The following is a 21,664-nucleotide window of genomic DNA, read 5'->3' on the forward strand; positions in this document are numbered from 1 at the left end:
AACCCTAGACCCACTCCGATTTGCATACCACACAAACAGATCCACAGATGATGCAATCTCTATTGCACTCCACACTGCCCTTTCCCACCTGGACAAAAGGAACACGTATGTGAGAATGCTATTCATTGACACCGGCTCAGCGTTCAACACTATAGTACCCTCAAAGCTCATCACTAAGCTAAGGAACCTGCGACTAAACACCTCTCTCTGCAACTGGTTTCTGGACTTCCTGACGGGCCGCGCCCAGGTGGTGAGGGTAGGTAGCAACACATCTGCCACGCTGATCCTCAACACTGGAGCTCCCCAGGGGTGCGTGCTCAGTCCCCTCCTGTACTCTCTGTTCACCCACGGCTGCATGGACAGGCATGACTCCAACGCCATCATTAAGTTGCCTGATCACCGACAATGATGAGACAGCCTATAGGGAGGAGGTCAGAGACCTGGCCGGGTGGTGCCAGAATAACAACCTATCCCTCAACGTAACCAAAACAAAGGAGATAATTGTGGACTACAAGAAAAGGAGCACAGAGCACGCCCCCATTCTCATCGATGGGCTGTAGTGGAGCAGGTTGAGAGCTTCAAGTTCCTTGGTATCCATATCAACAACAAACTAGAATGGTCCAAACACACCAAGACAGTCGTGAAGAGGACACGACAAAGCCTATTCCCCCTCAGGAGGTTGAAATATTTAGCACAGGCCCTCAAATCCTCAAAAGGTTCTACACCTGCACCATTGAGAGCATCTTGACTGGCTACATCACTGATTGGTATGGCAACTGCACAGCCCTTGATAGCATGACTCTACATAGGCGGTGTGTAACAAAGGCCTGGAAAATTGTTAGACTCCAGCCACCCAAGACTATTCTTTCTGCTTCTGCACAGCAAGCGGTACCGGAGCAACAAGTTTGACACCAACAGGCTCATGAACAGCTTCTATCCCCAAGCCATAAGACTGCTACATAGCTAACAAAATGGCTTCATGGACTATGTGCATTGACCCTTCTATTTCATTTGAATTATCGCACTGACTTTATGCACACACACACACTCACATTGACACTCCAACACACACGTAATTTGCTCACAAGACATTACACACACACACATTCATACTGACTCACACTAACATACAATCATCATATACGCTGCTGCTGCTACTCTGTTTATTATATATCCTGATGCCTAGTCACATTATGCCCATACATAGCTAAGCCCTACCACTCCAGTATCCCTGAACATTGTAAATATGGTATTGGCATTGATCCTGGAACTGACCCTTTATATAGTTGACATACTTTCTTGTGTACATCTTATTTTCTATTTCTCGTGTGTTTTGTTCTGCTTGACTTTTTTGTCATTTTTATATTTTTAAAGTACTACTGATTTTGAATACTGCATTGTGGGGAAAAGGCAAGCAAGAAAGAAAATTAAAACTCAAAAATGAACTCGCCCACTGGAACGTCTTCCCCAGACAAGGCGTGTGGTTTGTGCTTGCCCTTGCTCGGGAAATAGCTACCCTAGTGAAAATGGGCTTTCATAAAGTTGTTCAACAATCTTGGGCAGATTGCCAAGATTTGGATTACCTCCGACTAGCTTATATTTAGGCTGTCAACCGTCAAAACCTGAGACTGGTGTGTTGTTGGTAAGTTGCTAAGTTTTGTTTATAGCTAGCTACATGCCATTATTTGACAGGCTGTTCCACTATGATACTGTGATATAACTAGCTAAATACATAGCCTCTCCCTAACCTGTAATGTGAAAGGAAGATTTGCATAGCTAACGTTGCACCTGAAGGTTTCATCCCTGCTAGCTAACGTTACTTGCAAACCTGACTGCATGTTGCCAGATTGCTTTCAATAATGTTTCAACTCAAACTGGCTAGCTACTGTAAGATCCCTGCTAAATAATCAACCATATTAGCTAGCTAGCATTTGAGGGCTTCAGCTAACCCCCCAAAAAGATGCCAATAAGCAACAACAATATTTCATATTTTCTAGGGCATAAATAATGATGACAAATAAGGAAGCAGTGGCCAGACACCAGTCACGTTTCAGAGTAATGGAGGACACAGGTTATCACCATTGATAATGTAATCAGTCCTGTGTCTTGTATGTTGTAAGGAGGTGCCCCCCCATCCATGGTGCCACAATGGACAACTCCTGGGCCAGGGTGAGTAATGCCAACCAGTCAGTGACATGCTGGTGTAACCGGTGCTGTACTGCACCGCTGTAACTCTGCGTTGTGTGTGGTTGATTGAGACTATAGACTTGGACTTTGGAGATCAGATAGTTTTAATCAAGCAGAATTCACTCTCTGAATCCTGCATCTGCATCCAAAAGAAAATACAACTTTTGTAGAGCACATATGTTCTGAGAATCATCGCCTCTTTCTACAACAGATGCACAATAGAAGGGACTGGGATCATTCGAGGAGCTAGCCACCGTTCACACATACAATAGCCTACTAATACCTTAGCTAGCTATTAACCATATGTTGAATTCAGAATGTTGATATCATCCTACAAAGTACAATTACATCTTAGCAATACCATCCACTTATGAGTAACCTCTAAATAACCTCTAAATATATAACATTGTTCATGACCAAAACACTGTGTGTATGACTTTGTGCTTAAAATAATCAAACTTTTCTGAAGACGACAGAAAAAGCGTGCCTACCTCTTCATAGTGCATCAAAATGATTTGAGCACGAGCACGCAGGGCAAAACGTAAGTACACACTCCCCAACTCCCAGGATGCAGGCATGCACAATAACAAATCAACATGACATATTAATATATGAACCTGGTGAAATTCACACAGTACTTTAACAACTGTTCCACTGGCATTGAATTAGCTGTGAATCCTCATCTCTGATTGGCTATGTTCAACTGTGTATTTACTGTTGTTTTCCATGACTGTATGGTGAGTCTTTCTCTCTCTCTCTCCCTCCCTCTGTCTCTGTGATAGGAGCTGGGTCGTATCCGTATGTCAGGCTCCTTCATGACCGGTATCTGTGACAAGAGGGGCCTGGAGCTGATCTACTGACACTGGCAAACACCTCAAAAGGGACAAAAGGTGATTACTAATAAGATAGTACATCACAAGTGTTTAGTCATATTTAAATCACCTTTATTTGCCAAACACATTTGCATGTACAGGAATTTGACTCTGTGAAATAGTGCTGCCACAATAAAGATCATTTACAGACAGATAAACTACTTTGTTTTTCTACAGATGGAGGACAAGTGATAAGCTTTGGTCATGGAGTCCTCTGACTGAAAGACAGTTTTATACTGATGTCTGAATTGGGAAATACCTTGTACTCCGCATTAAAATTATACAAGACACATCTATTACTTTTTATTGTCTTTTTGTTATTATTGATTTGAATGGTACTATCGATGGGGGGGGGGGGGGGGGTATGGGACACCATACAGGAAGGTATGATGACTGACATGTTTGGCAAGGTAGGTCCAGGGCCACCAGACACAATGTTGATAGGTACAGTATCTGTATCGGTTGTGAATGACAAAAGATGAAAGGCAAGTATAATATTTGCACATTGTTATATTAGCAGAACACTGCTTCAACAGGATTGTGTAGGAGGTTTATTATACAGTATATACATGGAACTGTATAGTCAGTATGAGAAGAGTGCCATCCTCCTGCATCTCACATTTGCCTGTAGTTATTGAACTCTGCCTGCTGGACCCATGAGGCAAAATCTGTCATATCCACTCCACCCCTTCTGCCACCTGACTGCACATGTCCATAACCTGTAATGCATTACATAGAGGAAAGGGACTGGAGACTTGAAGACAGCTTCTTAACCATAGAACTGTGCATATCAGTGTGTAAGACAGCCAAATCCTTCAATTTCTGCAAATAGACCATAGAAATGCCATTCTACTTCTGGTTAGACAGCTGACGTTGTACTCTACACATAATTGATTTTTGATTGTTAGGTAACGTATGGGCATACTGTCAATATTTATAAGCAAATCAATATATTTACAGCAGAAAATCTTTTAAAAATGTTTAATTATTGATGGATGTACACTCAAGCTGGCCGATGTTCGTGCAATGTTCATATGTAGCCTACACCTGTAAGGATATTAGTTCTAGGATTTGTCTCCCGAGAAAGATCTAACGGCGGATTTAACGAGGCAAAACCAGCCAATTACAGAATATTGTGTTGTAGGACAGCTGAGCTGACTAAAGACCGGAATGTGATGAAACGTTGAAACTAAGTTGCAAGCTACTTTCGTAGCAAGGTGATGTAGAACGAGTGTCTTATGAAACACATTCCAAACACCAGCTCTTGCTATCTTGTAATAACTGATGAATAACTTAAATCAGCTAGATAGGATAGCCAGCTGCAGCTATCACCAAGCTCTGCTAGCTAGCTGCTGTCTGCTTGGCTAAACACAACACTGAATTAGCTGACCATCTGGGGATTGCGAGCCAGTCAGACCGGGAGAAGTCCTCAATTTCAAAAACGTTGTTCTCTCCATAGCAAAACTCTCTTTGCTTACATCACTGTACTCACTACTTGAATGGAAAATACATAACCAATGAACACCCACATCAAACCACACCCAAGACAACTATTATTTGCCTTCAGTCATGGCCGCTAGCATTTCTTAATAAGCATTGATGAAAAAAGGAGCCTAATCAGGATGTGCAGTCTTCATTTGTGTTTACTGTGTTTTCATTCTCTCTCAGATCGTTGCCCTGAACAAAACCAATGAGAGAATGTGGCCTTACCATGTAAACCAAGAGGATGAAGACCCAGACATAAAAAAGATTAAGAAGGTATGTGCATGCATGCCCGTGTGTGTGTGTAATCTGCGTACGTGGGGGTGTGCCTAAGTGTGTGTGTGTGTGTATATGTATTCCACGCATTGTTAGATTCCTGGACTGTTTATACAAGCAATCAGACATCCCATCCACCATAACCCTCCTCATTACCACTGACTTCTTCAAGACTTTGGCAAAATCGACCACCCAAAATCGACCACCCTTTCGGCCACCCCTGTCTTATCTAACCGGGTGTCAAACTTCAAATCAAATGTTATTAGTCACATGCGCCGAATACAACCTTACAGTGAAATGCTTACGTACAGCCCCTAACCGACAGTGCAGTTTCCAAAAATTGCAGATAAGAATAAGATAAGAATAAGTAATTAAAAAAGAACAATTTATACAGGAGGGTGCCAGTACAGAGTCAATGTGTGGGGGCACCGGTTAGTTGAGGTGGTAGTGTAACGACCCTGGGTTATTATCGCGGAAATCGACCCTGCCATTCGAGCATGCTTTTGCGGCACAGTCGATAGCGCACCGGACCTCGGGCTCGAAGGTCGAGGGTTCGAGACCTGCTCTCTGCTGTTTCTTTACATTGGTCTCAGTAGTAAAAACGTTGATAAAAGTTAACCAGCTAGCAGGCTGACTTGTGTGGCTAGCTACCGTAGGTGAGAACGGGGTTGAAAATGCTTCGAGGGAATCCGAAAGGTGGAGGTAGGGAACGATTATGGCCAAGGAGGTGCGTGTGCATTGACGTCGGGGGATCTGGCTTCGCCAGGGCCAGAGATCGCCAGGGCTTCGGAGCCCAGAGGCCGCTTGAGGGAGGACGTTAGAGTGATGGCGGCTGAAGCGGGCATGAGTGCCTCGTCGACTGTGCTTCGTGCGGATTCTGGTGGGCGGACCGAAGGGGTGACGTCGACGCGGTGGGACGAGGAATCTGGGGCTCAGGATGTAAACAAACATGGCGGCGCCCAGTTCCCAGCTGCGTCCGTATCAGTTAAGACCCCGAAGTATTCCGGTAATTCAGATTGGGAAGCTTTTCATGCTCAGTTTGAACTGTTAGCTCATTTTAGGTGGTGGTCGGATGAAGAAAGGACACTGTAGTTTGATATTGATTAGCCCCGAGGACAGACATGATTATGGTGCTTTAGTGGGAGCACTGAGGAAGCCCAGAGCTGGAAAAGCCTGCGTGGGTGGCTGAAATGACAGAACTCATTTGTGCTGTTTCGCTACAGGCGACACAAAACACGCACCTTGGTTCCAGGGTCTGCTGGGGTTGTAGCCAGCCAGGCCATCTACGCCGGGATTGCCCCATGTCCCCCAGAGCTCAGGGAAACAACTCGGGGTCCGCATAGACTGGGTAGTGCAGACCCCTGGCTTTATTTCCCAACCACCATCATCTTCAGGAGGAACCCACCGGCACAGACAGGGAATTAAGGCTCCACCTCCCCCAGAAGCATACGAGGACAAGCGGCTGAAGCCTGTTGTTGTGGTGGGCCGGACCTGTGCTGGGGACTTTTGTCATGTCCCTGTCACTGTGGAGGGGGTGCCCTGCTCTGCCCTGGTGGACACTGGGTCCACAGTAACTCTGGTGAGGCCGGATATTGTGCAAGGTTGGACTCAGTGTGAGCCCACAACTGTGCAGCTCCGCACAGTCACAGGTGAGCTGGCACCCATGAAAGGGAATAATGACTCTGACAGTAGGGGGCAGGACTGTGCGTCATCCTGTGTGGGTGGCGGATGTGCAGGACCCTTGTTTCCTGGGGTTGGACTTTCTTAGGTGCACAGGCTGCCAGTTAGACCTAAATGGGGGCACACTGAGCTTCCAGGGAGGGCCGGCAGTCACCATGCCCCCCCCCCTCACATCTGTGTGTTACATTCCCCCAGCTACCTCCACGACACATCTCTCCGTGAGTCCGGGCCGTGTTCCCCCAGCCCAGCTACCCCAGATGGGAGAGGAGAGGACACTGTCTGCAGTGAGGGAGATATGGGGGAGGAACTGTGTTGGTCTTGACCCTGAGCAGCAGGAACGGTTGTGGCAGTTGCTGTTTGAATTCAAAGACAGCTTTGCGCTGAGTGAGGAAGAGGTGGGTCAGACTCATCTGGTGCAGCATGAGATCGACACAGGTGATGCTCGACCCATCAAGATGCGTCCCCGCCATATCCCGCTGGCACGCCACAGGAGGCGGCAGACAAGGCTGTGTTAGAGATGCAGCGGGCAAACTTCATTGAGCCCTCAGACAGCCCCTGGGTGGCGCCAGTCGTCATGGTTCCTAAGAAGGGGGGCAAGCTGAGGTTCTGTGCGGACTACAGGAGGCTGATTGAGGTAACCAGGAAGGACTCATACCCCATACCACGTATCGATGAGTCGCTAGGGGGTCCGCCTTGTTCTCCTCACTAGACCTCCGCAGTGGCTACTGGCAGGTGCCCCTCTCCCCAGAGGCCAGAGCCAAAACTGCGTTCTCCACTAACAGAGGACACTGGAAGTTCAAGGTCCTGTGCTTCGGCCTGTGCAACGCTCCAGCTAGAGAGAGCTGTGTGCAGAGGAGGGTGTCTGTGCCACAGTGTGTCGGGCGTGCGGGCCTGTCTGCTGTGAGCTGCAGACTGTCGACGTGGCTGAATGGGGCAGCAGCAGGGATGGGACACAGACCTAGAGCCAGTGCTACAGTGGGGTTGTGGTCAAAGTTTGAGAGACTGCGACTGGCTGATGGTGTGCTACAGCGGGCATGGAAGGAGGCAGCTACGGGAGAGGAGAGATGGCAGGTGGTGGTCCCAAAAGCACTGCGGGAGGCTGTGCTCCAGAGTACTCATGGGGGGGTGGGGACTGGACACTTTGGGATCAGAAAAACACTCCGTCGCCACCGTCAGGGCTTTTACTGGGGGCAGCACAAGAGGGATGTGGAGGACTTTTGCCGCCGCTGTGACCACTGAACAGCGAGAAAGGCCCCCCCAGGCCGCTCTTATGCTCAGCTCCAACAGTTCCCAGTGGGGGCTCCCATGGAGAGGGTTGGAGTGGATGTAGTTTGGCCGTTCTCCACCACAGACAGTGGAAACCACTGGGTGCTCACGGCCATGGACTATTTCACAAAATGGCCTGAGGCCTATGCTCTGCCTGGCCAGGAGGCAGAGATCATTGTTGACGCCCTGACAGTGGGGTTGTTCAGCAGGTTTGGAGCTGCAGAGTCCATCCACATCGACCAAGGCAGAAACTTTGAGTCCCGTGTGTTCGCCACCATGTGTGAGAGAATGGGTATGCACAAGACCCGCACTACTCCTCTCCATCCTCAAAGTGATGGCCTTGTGGAGCGCGCACCTGCCTATGGTCCTCATGGCATGCCACTCCGTTGTCCAAGACTCCACCTCCTGCACGCCTGCCCTCCTCATTCTGGGGAGAGAGATTCGCACCCCTGCGGAGATGGCATTTGGTCAGCCCCTGGATAGCCCTCATGTTACCTCCGGAGGGGGAGTATGCCCGGAGACTCTAGGACCGCCTGGAGACAGCCCACACCTTCGCCAGAGAGCAGCTGGTGAATGCAGGTGTGAGGCAGAAAAGGAACTACGACGTGCACTTTGTGGCTGGGGAGCTGGCCTGGGTCTACAGCCCCTTAAGGAAAAAAGGCAGATGCCCCAAGTTGGACAGTCACTGGGTGGGACCCTGCAGCATCCTGGAGGAGGGTAGGGGTTCCTCCCAGGGGGAGAAAGGTGGCACTGCACCGGGACAGGTTATCCCCATACAGGGGGCCTCTTCTCCCCAAACCCAAGGGACCCCCACAATTCCCTTATCTGGCAATGACATTCTCCAGGCACCCACCTCCAGGTGCCGCAGACAAGGCTCCAGACAGTCCACCTGTCTCCCTCCCTGTGTCACCGCGTGGTTCACCGGAGCCACGGACCTTATTCCCCATTCCCGCTTCCTTGTCCCCCATATCTCTTCCTTCATCCCCTGGGTCCCAGAGGGGCAGCCCCCTGCCACGGATGGAGCCCCCTGTTTCACATCTGGACACTCTGCGACCATCACGGCCACGCAGGCAAGGGAGACCTCCGGGTTGCTTCAGAGACTTTGTTTGTTCCCTAGGGGACGAGGGACTTTGTGGTGGGTGGGCTGTGTAGCGACCCGCACAGACAGCTGTGTGTAATGTGTTAGGCTGTTAGTGGGTTGTGTTTAGCCTTTGTTCTCTCTCTTATGTCTGGCCTTCACAAGAGAAGGTCACAGTTGGCTTGTGGGTTATCTTTCATTTATTTGATGTGGGCTACGGCCAAACAGTAGCCTGTGTAAAGTTGGGTTAGTAAACTGCCTCTTGGACCTAGACTTGGCGCTCCAGTACCACTTGCCGTGTGGTAGCAGATAGAACAGTCTATGACTAGGGTGGCGGGAGTCTTTGACAATTTTTAGGGCCTTCATCTGACACTGCCTGGTGTAGAAGTCCTGGATGGCAGGAAGTTTCACCCCAGTGATGTACTGGGCCGTTCGCACTACCCTTTGTAGTGCCTTGAAGTCGGAGGCTGAGCCCGTTGCCATAACAGGCAGTGATGCAACCTGTCAGGATGCTCTCTATGGTGCTGCCATAGAACCCTTTGAGGATCTGAGGACCCATGCCAAATCTTTTCAGTCTCCTGAGAAGGAATAGGTTTTGTCGCGCCCGCTTCGCGACTGTCATGGTGTGCTTGGACCATGTTAGTTTGTTGGTGATGTGGACACCAAGGAACCTGAAGCTCTCAACCCATCGATGAGAATGGGGGTGTGCTCAGGCCTCTTTTTCCTGTAGTCCACAATCATCTCCTTAGTCTTGATCACGTTGAGGGATAGGTTGTTGTCCTAGCACCACATGGCCAGGTCTCTGACCTCCTCCCTGTAGGCTATCTTGTTATTGTCGGTGATCAGGCCTACCACTGTTGTCATCAGCAAATTTAATGATGGTGTTGGAGTCGTGCCTGTCCGTGCAGTCATGAGTGAACAGGGAGTACAGGAGGGGGCTGAGCACGCACCCCTGAGGGGACCCCGTGTTGAGGATCAGCGTGGCGGATTCGTTGTTACCTACCCTTACCAGCTGGGGGTGGCCTGTCAGGAAGTCCAGGTTCCAGTTGCAGAGGTAGGTGTTTAGTCCCAGGATCCTTAGCTTAGTGATGAGCTTTGAGGGCACTATGGTGTTGAACGCTGAGCTGTAGTCTATGAAGAGCATTTTCACATAGGTGTTCATTTTGTCCAGGTGGGAAAGGGCAGTGTGGAGTGCAATAGAGACTGCATCATCTGTGAATCTGTTGGGGCAGTATGCAAATTGGAGTGGGTCTAGGGTTTCTGGAAGGATGGTGTTGATGTGAGCCATGACCAGCCTTTCGAAGCACTTCATGGCTACAGACGTGAGTGCTATGGGTGGTCCGCTTGAAACATGTTGGTATTTCAGACTTGGACAGGGAGAGGTTGAAAATGTCAGGGAAGACATTGCTAGTTGGTCAGCGCATGCTCGCAGTACACCTCCTGGTAATCCATCTGGCCCTGCACCCTTGTGAATTTTGACCCGTCTAAAGGTCTTAATCACATCGGCTGTGGAGAGCGTGATCACACAGTCACCCGGTACAGTTGGTGCTCTCATGCATGTTTCAGTGTTATTTACCTCGAAGCGAGCACAGTAGTTTAGTTCGTCCGGTAGGCCCGTGTCACTGGGCAGCTCTCGGCTGTGCTTGCCTTTGTAGTCTGTAATTGTTTGCAGGCCCTGCCGCATCCATCGAATGTCAGAGCCGGTGTAGTAGGATCCAGTCTTAATCCTGTATTGACACGTTGCTCGTTTGATGGTTCGTCTGAGATAATAGTGGGATTTCTTATGAGCTTCCGGGTTAGAGTCCCGCTTGCTTGAAAGCGGCAGCTCTAGCCTTTAGCTCAGTGTGGATGCTGCCTGTAATCCATGGTTTCTGGTTGGGGTATGTATGTACGGTCACTGTGGGGACGACGTCATTCGATGCACTTATTGATGAAGCCAATGACAGATGTGTACTCCTCATTGCCATTGGAGGAATCCCGGAACGTATTCCAGTCTGTGCTAGCAAACAGTCCTGTAGCTTAGCATCTGCTTCATTTGACCACTTTTTTATTGATCTAGTCACGGGTGCTTCCTGCTTTCATTATTGCTTGTAAGCCGGAATCAGGAGGATAGAATTATGGTCAGATTTGGAAAATGGAGGGCGAGGGAGAGCTTTGTATACATCGCTGTGTGTGGAGTATAGGTGGTCCGGAGTTCTTTTCCCTCTGGTTGCACATTTAACATGTTGACAGAAGTTAGGTAAAACTGATTTAAGTTTCCCTGCGTTAAAGTCCCCCGCTACTAGGAGCTGCGCCTCTGGGTGAGCATTTTCTTGTTTGCTTTTGGTGGAATACAGCTCATTCAATTCTATCTTAGTGCCAGCCTCTGACTGTGGTTGTATGTAAACGGTGACAAAGAATATATTTGAAAACTCTCTTGGTAGGTAATGTGGTCTGCAGTTTATCATGAGGAACTCAACCTCAGGTGAGCAGTAGCTCGAGACTTCCTTAGATATCATGCACCAGCTGCTGTTTACAAAAATGCAAAGACCGCCGCCCCTTGTGTTACCAGACGCCGCTGTTCTATCCTGTCGGTAGATCATATAACCAGCCATATTGTCGTCGTTCAGCCACGACTCCATGAAGCATAATGTTACAGTTTTTAATGTCTCGTTGGTAGTTTAATCATCCCAATAATTTGTTCATTTTATTGTCCAAAGATGACATGTTTGCGAGCAGAATTGAGGGGAGTGGGGGTTTGTTCTATCGCCTCCTACTCCTCAGAAGGCAGCCCGCTCTCCGGCCTCTCTCGTAAAACTGACCATCCTACCGATCCTCGACTTTGGCATAAAAATAGCCTCCAAAACTCTACTCAGCAAATTGGATGCAGTCTATCACAGTGCCATCTGTTTTATCACCAAAGCCCCATATACCACCTACCACTGTGACCTGTATGCTCTCGTTGGCTGGCCCTCGCTTCATATTTGTCGCCAAACCCACTGGCTCCAGGTCATCTACAAGTCTCTGCTAGGTAATTTCCCGCCTTATCTCAGCTCACTGGTCACCATAACAGCACCCACCCGTAGCATGTGCTCCAGCAGGTATATCTCACTGGTCACCCCCAAAACCAATTCTTCCATTTGCCTCCTCTCCTTCCAGTTCTCTGCTGCCAATGACTGGAGCGAACTGCAAAAATCTCTGAAGCTGGAGACTCTTACCTCCCTCACTAGCTTTAAACACCTGCTGTCAGAGCAGCTCACAGATCACTGCACCTGTACATAGCTCATCTGTAAATAGCCCATCCAATCTACCTCATCTCATACAGTATTTATTTTTTTAGCTTGCTCCTTTGCACCCCAGTATCTCTACTTGCACATTAATCTTCTGCACATTTTACCCTTCCAGTGTTTAATTGCTATATTGTAATTCCTTCGCCACCATGGCCTATTTATTGCCTTACCTCTCTCATCCTACCTCATTTGCACATGCTGTATATAGATTGTCCTACTGTATTATTGATTGTATGTTTGTTTATTCCATGTGTAACTCTGTTGTTGTATGTGTCGAACTGATTTGGTTTATCTTGGCCAGGTCGCAGTTGCAAACGAGAACTTCTCTACCTGGTTAAATAAAGGTGAAATAAAAATAAAATAAATAAATAAATGTAGACATTTGTTACGGTAAAGGTCTTTATTTTTTTGATTATCTATTTAATACATTTCGGTTCTTGAAAATTTGCTCTGTTCTTTGTCCATGTTCTGTCACTAAGTGTATGATATAGGACAGAGAAAAGCAGAACTCCAACATAATTTGGGTGCTTTTAAGGAGTACATTAGGGGAATGATAATCTCATACTTTGAAAAAGTTCAATCTGCGTTAGAAATTAAAATATAAATTATTTACTATTTTAGAAAGGCCCATAAAAAACTTTAAGGTAAAGAAGAAAATACATTTCTGAATTTAAGCAGGAATCTGATCTTTTGAAGAGAGCCAACAACTAACTACAGGTTCAACTCAAATAAAGCATACTATTTTACCAAATAAACCTGGTAAACACCTTGCAGCCCTTACAAAACGCTATTCAACAACGCTATTCAAAACAATTTTCAAATCTCTCAAAGTTTCTATATTTATTTTCCGTAATACTCCACCAAAGACATTCTTTCTTTTAAATATAATTCTCGGTCATAACAGGCTTTATATGGGCAAATACAACTCATAGAATAAAAAGTAAAGTTTTACATCTCCCTAAATTGGTGGTTTTAACCTTCCAGACCTGGAATTGTAAAAACTCGCCACCAAAGGCTTTTACTTGCGACATATTGTTAAATGCACTAAAGAGGAACAATGGGTACATATGAAAGATGCGCATACAGATCCCCAAAATCTTTTCACGTGTCTATTTCCAAACACTAAAGCGAAGAACATTAACAACTTCATAGTTTAGGACAGTATAACAATATGGAAGAAAATGAAATGGACTGCAAGAACCAATATCACTCCCTAAAAACACACCCCTATGCAGCAATTCCTGGATAGCTTTTCAGAATTCACCGATAAATAGGCCCATATGGAAAACTAAAGGCATACATGGTAATAGGAAATACAATTATTTCCATGACATAATTAAAAAGCCATTTTGGGCAGACCAATGTAGACATTTTCAAATACATGCAACTTTAAAAGTTTAATATCAGGATATTCATATGATAGGTAATATATAGAAAATCTTGCAACCTATCCAACTGACAATTTCTTAGAAAAAAACTATTGGAACCAAGACTTAAAAATAACTGATATTGGCACAAGATGAAGGGAGTGTTGCAACATAACTAATGAAATTACAGTTAACAAAAATGTATGCTTAATCCAGTATAAACAAAAATATAGAATTTATTATACAAGAGACAACATTCACAAATTCTTACATGTCTTAAGTATAAAATGAACTATGAATCTATAATTCATGCCTTCTGGGTGTGCTATAAAGTCCAAAAGTTATGGGCAGAGTTAGAAAGTTGGCTGTCAATTATTACAATGTAAATGTACTTTTTAATCCGTCTATCTGCATATTTGAAGACATGAAATATGAGGGTGCGGTTAGAAACCGTACTTTTCTCGTCAATCATTAAAAAAAAAATGTTTACCTAAAAACTGTAAATCAAATTATCCTCCATCGTTGAGACAGTGGAAGAATCAAATGCATTATTATTTAAATATTGAAAAGGTGTGGGCAACAGAGAAAAACAGAATACCGCAATTTGAGGTTATATGGCATAGTCTTACAAGCACTGGAGATGGATGCGGTGGGAACATGTGGGTCTGGGCAGGAGTGATGTCATTGATGTTTGTGTGCTTCGTTGATGTTTGTGTGATTCAAAACCATCTTTTGTCTGTATACGTTTATATTGTTAGAAACATTTTTTAAATTTTACCCCCCCAAAAAAATATTCTAACCTGTGTGTGTCTGTCTCCCTGTACAGGTGCAAAGCTTTATGCGTGGCTGGCTGTGCCGTAGGAAGTGGAAGCTGATAGTTCAGGACTACATCTGTTCTCCCCATGCTGAGAGCATGAGGAAGAGGAACCAGATCGTCTTTAACATGGTGGAGGCCGAGACAGAGTATGTACCTAAAACCACTCACACAGAGACTGATTGATTGATTGAGTGTCTGATGTGTTAATTGATTAATTGAATGAATGATTGATTAATTGAATGATTGACTGTTGTTATTTATTCGAATCCAGCACCAGCACACCTGATTTCACGCATAGTGTGATTAGACCACAAGTCGCGTATTCAGGTGTTTTATTGCTGGGCTGGAGCAAGGTCTGCATCCTACACTCTTAGAAAAAAAGGGTTCCAAAAGTGTTCTGCGGCTGTCCCCATAGGAGTTCCCTTTTTGGTTCAAAGTAGAACCCTATTTGGTTCCAGGTAGAACTCCTCTGTGTAAAGGGTTCTACCTGCACCCGAAAGGGGTTGTTCAAATGGCTTATCCTATGGGTATAGCCGAATAACCCTTTTTGGTTCTAGATAGCACCTTTTTATTCTAAGATTGTTAGTCTGATCCTTGTTGATCTAACCCTAGGTATGTCCACCAGCTGTCTATCCTGGTTAACTGTTTCCTGAGACCTCTCCGCATGGCCGCCAGCTCCAAGAAACCTCCAATCAGTCACGATGATGTCAGCAGTGTGTTCCTCAACAGGTACAACACATGCATGCACACACACACACACTCCCACACACACACACACACACACAGAAACATGTTTGATATTCTGTTTTTTATTCATTTTATATCCAGTGAGACCATCATGTTTCTACATGAGATATTCCACCAAGGTCTCAAAGCCCGGATAGCGAACTGGCCTACACTGGTATTGGGTAAGTTGGCATTACACACACTGCAAAATGCATGCACACACACATAGACGCACACATGCACTCGCGCCCACGCGCACACACACACACACACACACAACAGTTGCATAGACCATGCAAACCACACCCACACATTATCGTTATCGTTTTTATTATCGTTTTTATGTTCTATTAGTTGCAAGGTTTATATTTAAAATCAGTTTAGTTGCAGTTAGTTTTCAGATCCACTTTACTAGTTTTTAAGTTTTATAAAAACGTTTCTAAGAACACACTGGAAGGGAGTCAGCCCGGTGGAGGAGTGTGGCAATGAATTCTGGGCGTATTCAGCCTAAGGAAGGAATCAGGCCCCAGCCCCCTGCCGGTCCTGGCAGTGGCACCTCAGGAACCTCACCAGCTCCTGGTTCATCCTCTCCACCTGCCTGTTAGACTGAGGCCGGTACCTGGAAGTGAGGCTGACTGTGACCCTTAGCTTCTCAATGAAAGCCTTCCATACACTTGATGTGAATTTGGGGCCACGGTCAGGCCACAGTGCCGGAAGACCTGCTGGAACAGTGCCTCAGCGACCTGGAGAGCGGTAGGAGACGAGAAAGGCATGATGAAACTACATGATTTAGAGAATCTGTCCACTATCACCAATATGGAGGTAAAACCATTAGAAGAGGGGAGATCAGTGACAAAGGCAATGGACAGATAAGACCCGGGAATCTGAGGCACGGGAAGGAGTTTCCCTGCTGGAGTGTTCCGGGGGGATTTGGATTGGGCACATATGGAGCAGGAGTTGACATAACGAATGACGTCCTGCGCCAAGGTGGACTTTCCAGGACTTTCCAGCACTGGACTGAATGGTGTGGGTGATACCTGGATGTCTAGCAACGGCAGCTGTGTGTGCCCAGGTCAATAGCCAATCCCTTATCCCCATGGGAACGTGGGTGCGCTCAGGACGACAGGTGGCAGTTGTGGGTTCCCTCTCCAGGGTCTGGCAAATGTCAACATCTATGCACTCAAGACAGGAACCTCTCCCAAATCGTAGACAGGGCATCGGCTTTGATGTTTTTTTTAACCTGGGCTACATGTCAGCGTGAAATCGAATCTGGTGAAGAAAAGGGCCCACCTGGCTTGGCGTGGGTTCAGTATGTACTCCAGGTTCCGATGGTCATTGAGGATGAGAAATGGGGCCTGGGCGCCCTACAGACAGTGTCTCTCCTCCTCTAATGCCAACTTCACCTCCAGGAGCTTCCGATCTCCAACATAATAGTTTCCTTTCTGCTGGAGACATCTTTTTTGAGTAATATGCATATGGATTAGAGGTTGACCGATTATGATTTTTCAACGCCGATACCGATTATTGGAGGACCAAAAAAGCCGATACCGATTAATCGGCCGGTTTATAAAAAAAAAGAATTGTATTTGTAATAATGACAATTACAACAATACTGAATGAACACTTATTTTAACTTAATTTCATACATCAATAAAATCAATTTAGCCTCAAGTAAATAATGAAACATGTTCAATTTGGTTTAAATGATGCAAAAACAAAGCGTTGGAGAAGAAAGTAAAAGTGCAGTATGTGCTATGTAAGAAAGCTAGCGTTTCAGTTCCTTGCTCAGAACATGAGAACATATGAAAGCTGGTGGTTTCTTTTAACATGAGTCTTCAATATTCCCAGGTAAGAAGTTTTAGGTTGTACTTATTATAGGAATTATAGGACTATTTCCCTCTATACCATTTGTATTTCATTAACCTGTTATGGCTGCGATCCCCGTACAAGGACCAACATCAGGGGAAATATCAGAGTGACAACTAAAAATACAACTTCGTAGAATCTTGGTAATCAAACTACGTTTTTCAATTTAAAATAGCTATTACAGAGAACAAATCCCATGCTTTTGTTTGAGAAGAGCAATCAACAACAGAAACATTTTCCGCCATGACAGTTTTTACACATTCACATCTGAAGGTAAAATTATGACTTTTTCACTTTCACTTTAGACTTTGACTTCGCTTTTCCTGATTTATTCGCCATGATATCTTCAATGAAATCGTTGAAAATACAACTTTCTCAAATACTGCTGCGCATAACAAGCGTCACAGCAAGTCCTCTGATAGTCAAGGCGAGATTGGAGTTCCTTGCGCGTGCATTTACAAACAAAGAATGGTGGTCCAACCCAAAACCATTACATACTGGCATTTACCTCAGCTCATTGGCTATCTACCCAGCTAGATTTCAAGAAGATCACTTGTCATTGGGCAGTTTTTTCATTTATTTCACCTTTATTTAACCAGGTAGGCTAGTTGAGAACAAGTTCTCATTTACAACTGCGACCGGGCCAAGATTAAAGCATAGCAGTGTGAACAGACAACAACACAGAGTTACACATGGAATAAACAATAAACAAGTCAATAACACAGTAGAAAGAAAAAAAGAGTCTATAGACATTGTGTGCAAAAGGCGAATAAGGTAGGCGAATAATTATAATTTTGCAGATTAACACTGGGTTGATAAATGATCAGATGGTCATTTACAGGTAGAGATACTGGTGTGCAAAAGATCATAAAAGTAAATAAATATAAACAGTATGGGGATGAGGTAGGTAAATTGGGTGGGCTATTTACCAATCGACTATGTACAGCTGCAGCGATCGGTCAATCAATGAAGCTTCGCTAAAATTATTGGTGCGCAAGGTAGTAATTGCTCGTTGTCTTCAAATCAGTTCACTTCGGTCAATACTCCCCGCAAAAAAACTATGACTTTTGGCTGTGTTGCAAACATCCAGAGGAATGCACTGAAACCAACCATGACTAGATAAACGATTGTTTACGGTGTGTAATTACGTCGAATGCTCCGTAAAAAATTGATAGAGATGGAATTCACGGCACAAACGGTTTACAAAATGTTTCGATTTACGCTATAAAAATGTATTTTATCAAAGAAAACGGCACTTCATTTGATCACTGGGACCCTCAGGAAGAGAAATAAGAGCAAGATATCAGAATGTAAGTCATAATTTTACCTTCAGATGTGAATGTGTAAAAACTGTCATGGCGGAAACTGTTTCTGTTGTTGATCGCTCTTCTCAAACAAAAGCATGGTATTTGTTCTCTGTAATAGCTATTTTAAATTGGAAAACATAGTTTGATTACCAAGATTCTAATCTTTTGAAGGGTGTAAGACACTTGCATTTTCAAATCAAATCAAATCAAATGTATTTATATAGCCCTTCGTACATCAGCTGATATCTCAAAGTGCTGTACAGAAACCCAGCCTAAAACCCCAAACAGCAAGCAATGCAGGTGTAGAAGCACGGTGGCTAGGAAAAACTCCCTAGAAAGGCCAAAACCTAGGAAGAAACCTAGAGAGGAACCAGGCTATGTGGGGTGGCCAGTCCTCTTCTGGCTGTGCCGGGTGGAGATTATAACAGAACATGGCCAAGATGTTCAAATGTTCATAAATGACAAGCATGGTCGAATAATAATAAGGCAGAACAGTTGAAACTGGAGCAGCAGCATGGCCAGGTGGACTGGGGACAGCAAGGAGTCATCATGTCAGGTAGTCCTGGGGCATGGTCCTAGGGCTCAGGTCCTCCGAGAGAGAGAAAGAAAGAGAGAAGGAGAGAATTAGAGAATGCACACTTAGATTCACACAGGACACCGAATAGGACAGGAGAAGTACTCCAGATATAACAAACTGACCCTAGCCCCCCGACACATAAACTACTGCAGCATAAATACTGGAGGCTGAGACAGGAGGGGTCAGGAGACACTGTGGCCCCATCCGAGGACACCCGCGGACAGGGCCAAACAGGAAGGATATAACCCCACCCACTTTGCCAAAGCACAGCCCCCACACCACTAGAGGGATATCTTCAACCACCAACTTACCATCCTGAGACAAGGCTGAGTATAGCCCACAAAGATCTCCGCCACGGCACAACCCAAGGGGGGGGGGGCGCCAACCTAGACAGGATGACCATAACAGTGAATCAACCCACTCAGGTGACGCACCCCTTCCAGGGACGGCATGAGAGAGACCCAGTAAGCCAGTGACTCTAACCCCTGTAATAGGGTTAGAAGCAGAGAATCCCAGTGGAAAGAGGGGAACCGGCCAGGCAGAGACAGCAAGGGCGGTTCGTTGCTCCAGAGCCTTTCAGTTCACCTTCCCACTCCTGGGCCAGACTACACTCAATCATATGACCCACTGAAGAGATGAGTCTTCAGTAAAGACTTAAAGGTTGAGACCGAGTTTGCGTCTCTGACGCAGACCGTTCCATAAAAATGGAGCTCTATAGGAGAAAGCCCTGCCTCCAGCTGTTTGCTTAGAAATTCTAGGGACAATTAGGAGGCCTGCGTCTTGTGACCGTAGCATACGTGTAGGTATGTACGGCAGGACCAAATCAGAGAGATAGGTAGGAGCAAGCCCATGTAATGCTTTGTAGGTTAGCAGTAAAACCTTGAAATCAGCCCTTGCTTTGACAGGAAGCCAGTGTAGAGAGGCTAGCACTGGAGTAATATGATCAAATGTTTTGGTTCTAGTCAGGATTCTAGCAGCCGTATTTAGCACTAACTGAAGTTTATTTAGTGCTTTATCCGGGTTGCCGGAAAGTAGAGCATTGCAGTAGTCTAACCTAGAAGTGACAAAAGCATGGATTAATTTTTCTGCATCATTTTTGGACAGAAAGTTTCTGATTTTTGCAATGTTACGTAGATGGAAAAAAGCTGTCCTTGAAATGGTCTTGATATGTTCTTCAAAAGAGAGATCAGGGTCCAGAGTAACGCCAAGGTCCTTCACAGTTTTATTTGAGACGACTGTACAACCATTAAGATTAATTGTCAGATTCAACAGAAGATCTCTTTGTTTCTTGGGACCTAGAACAAGCATCTCTGTTTTGTCCGAGTTTAATAGTAGAACGTTTGCAGCCATCCACTTCCTTATGTCTGAAACACATGCTTCTAGCGAGGGCAATTTTGGGGCTTCACCATGTTTCATTGAAATGTACAGCTGTGTGTCATCCGCATAGCAGTGAAAGTTAACATTATGTTTTCGAATAACATCCCCAAGAGGTAAAATATATAGTGAAAACAATAGTGGTCCTAAAACGGAACCTTGAGGAACACCGAAATTTACAGTTCATTTGTCAGAGGACAAACCATTCACAGAGACAAACTGATATCTTTCCGACAGATAAGATCTAAACCAGGCCAGAACTTGTCCGTGTAGACCAATTTGGGTTTCCAATCTCTCCAAAAGAATGTGGTGATCGATGGTATCAAAAGCAGCACTAAGGTCTAGGAGCACGAGGACAGATGCAGAGCCTCGGTCCGATGCCATTAAAATGTCATTCACCACCTTCACAAGTGCCGTCTCAGTGCTATGATGGGGTCTAAAACCAGACTGAAGCATTTCGTATACATTGTTTGTCTTCAGGAAGGCAGTGAGTTGCTGCGCAACAGCCTTCTCTAAAATTTTTGAGAGGAATGGAAGATTCGATATAGGCCGCTAGTTTTTTATATTTTCTGGGTCAAGGTTTGGCTTTTTCAAGAGAGGCTTTATTACTGCCACTTTTAGTGAGTTTGGTACACATCCGGTGGATAGAGAGCCGTTTATTATGTTCAACATAGGAGGCCCAAGCACAGGAAGCAGCTCTTTCAGTAGTTTAGCTGGAATAGGGTCCAGTATGCAGCTTGAAGGTTTAGAGGCCATGATTGTTTTCATCATTGTGTCAAGAGATATAGTACTAAAACACTTGAGCGTCTCTCTTGATCCTAGGTCCTGGCAGAGTTGTGCAGACTCAGGACAACTGAGGTTTGGAGGAATACGCCGATTGAAAGAGGAGTCCGTAATTTGCATTCTAATAATCATAATCTTTTCCTCAAAGAAGTTCATGAATTTATCACTGCTAAAGTGAAAGTCATCCTCTCTTGGGGAATGCTGCTTTTTAGTTAGCTTTGCGACAGTATCAAAAAGGAATTTCGGATTGTTCTTATTTTCCTCAATTAAGTTAGAAAAATAGGATGATCGAGCAGCAGTAAGGGCTCTCCGGTACTGCATGGTACTGTCTTTCCAAGCTAGTCGGAAGACTTCCAGTCTGGTGTGGCGCCATTTCCGTTCCAATTTTCTGGAAGCTTGCTTCAGAGCTCGGGTATTTTCTGTGTACCAGGGAGCTAGTTTCTTATGAGAAATGTTTTTAGTTTTTAGGGGTGCAACTGTATCTAGGGTATTGCGCAAGGTTAAATTGAGTTCCTCAGTTAGGTGGTTAACTGATTTTTGTCCTCTGGCGTCCTTGGGTAGACAGAGGGAATCTGGAAGGACATCAAGGAATCTTTGTGTTGTCTGTGAATTTATTGCACGACTTTTGATGTTCCTTGGTTGGGGTCTGAGCAGATTATTTGTTGCAATTGCAAACGTAATAAAATGGTGGTCCGATAGTCCAGGATTATGAGGAAAAACATTAAGATCCACAACAT

At 45.4% G+C, this 21,664-nt stretch overlaps 1 protein-coding gene and 1 long non-coding RNA gene across 2 annotated transcripts in view; both read left to right on the forward strand.

The window, feature by feature from the left end:
- The window catches only part of rasgrf2b (Ras protein-specific guanine nucleotide-releasing factor 2b), a 156,269-nt gene that overhangs the window by 59,457 nt on the left and 75,148 nt on the right, over positions 1-21,664 (forward strand). The window contains exons 4-7 of the mRNA XM_020475983.2: positions 4,728-4,817; positions 14,304-14,440; positions 14,907-15,023; positions 15,123-15,202. Of these exons, the coding sequence (XP_020331572.2) occupies positions 4,728-4,817; positions 14,304-14,440; positions 14,907-15,023; positions 15,123-15,202 (424 nt within the window). The remainder of the gene's footprint in view (positions 1-4,727; positions 4,818-14,303; positions 14,441-14,906; positions 15,024-15,122; positions 15,203-21,664) is intronic.
- Positions 1,412-3,337, forward strand: LOC109883998 (uncharacterized). The gene is made up of 5 exons (XR_002254272.2): positions 1,412-1,642; positions 2,121-2,169; positions 2,657-2,728; positions 2,970-3,077; positions 3,237-3,337. It is a non-coding gene; the product is annotated as an uncharacterized LOC109883998 (long non-coding RNA).

This window comes from Oncorhynchus kisutch, linkage group LG3 (genome assembly GCF_002021735.2).
Source record: "Oncorhynchus kisutch isolate 150728-3 linkage group LG3, Okis_V2, whole genome shotgun sequence".
In the NCBI taxonomy this organism is placed as follows: domain Eukaryota; kingdom Metazoa; phylum Chordata; class Actinopteri; order Salmoniformes; family Salmonidae; genus Oncorhynchus; species Oncorhynchus kisutch.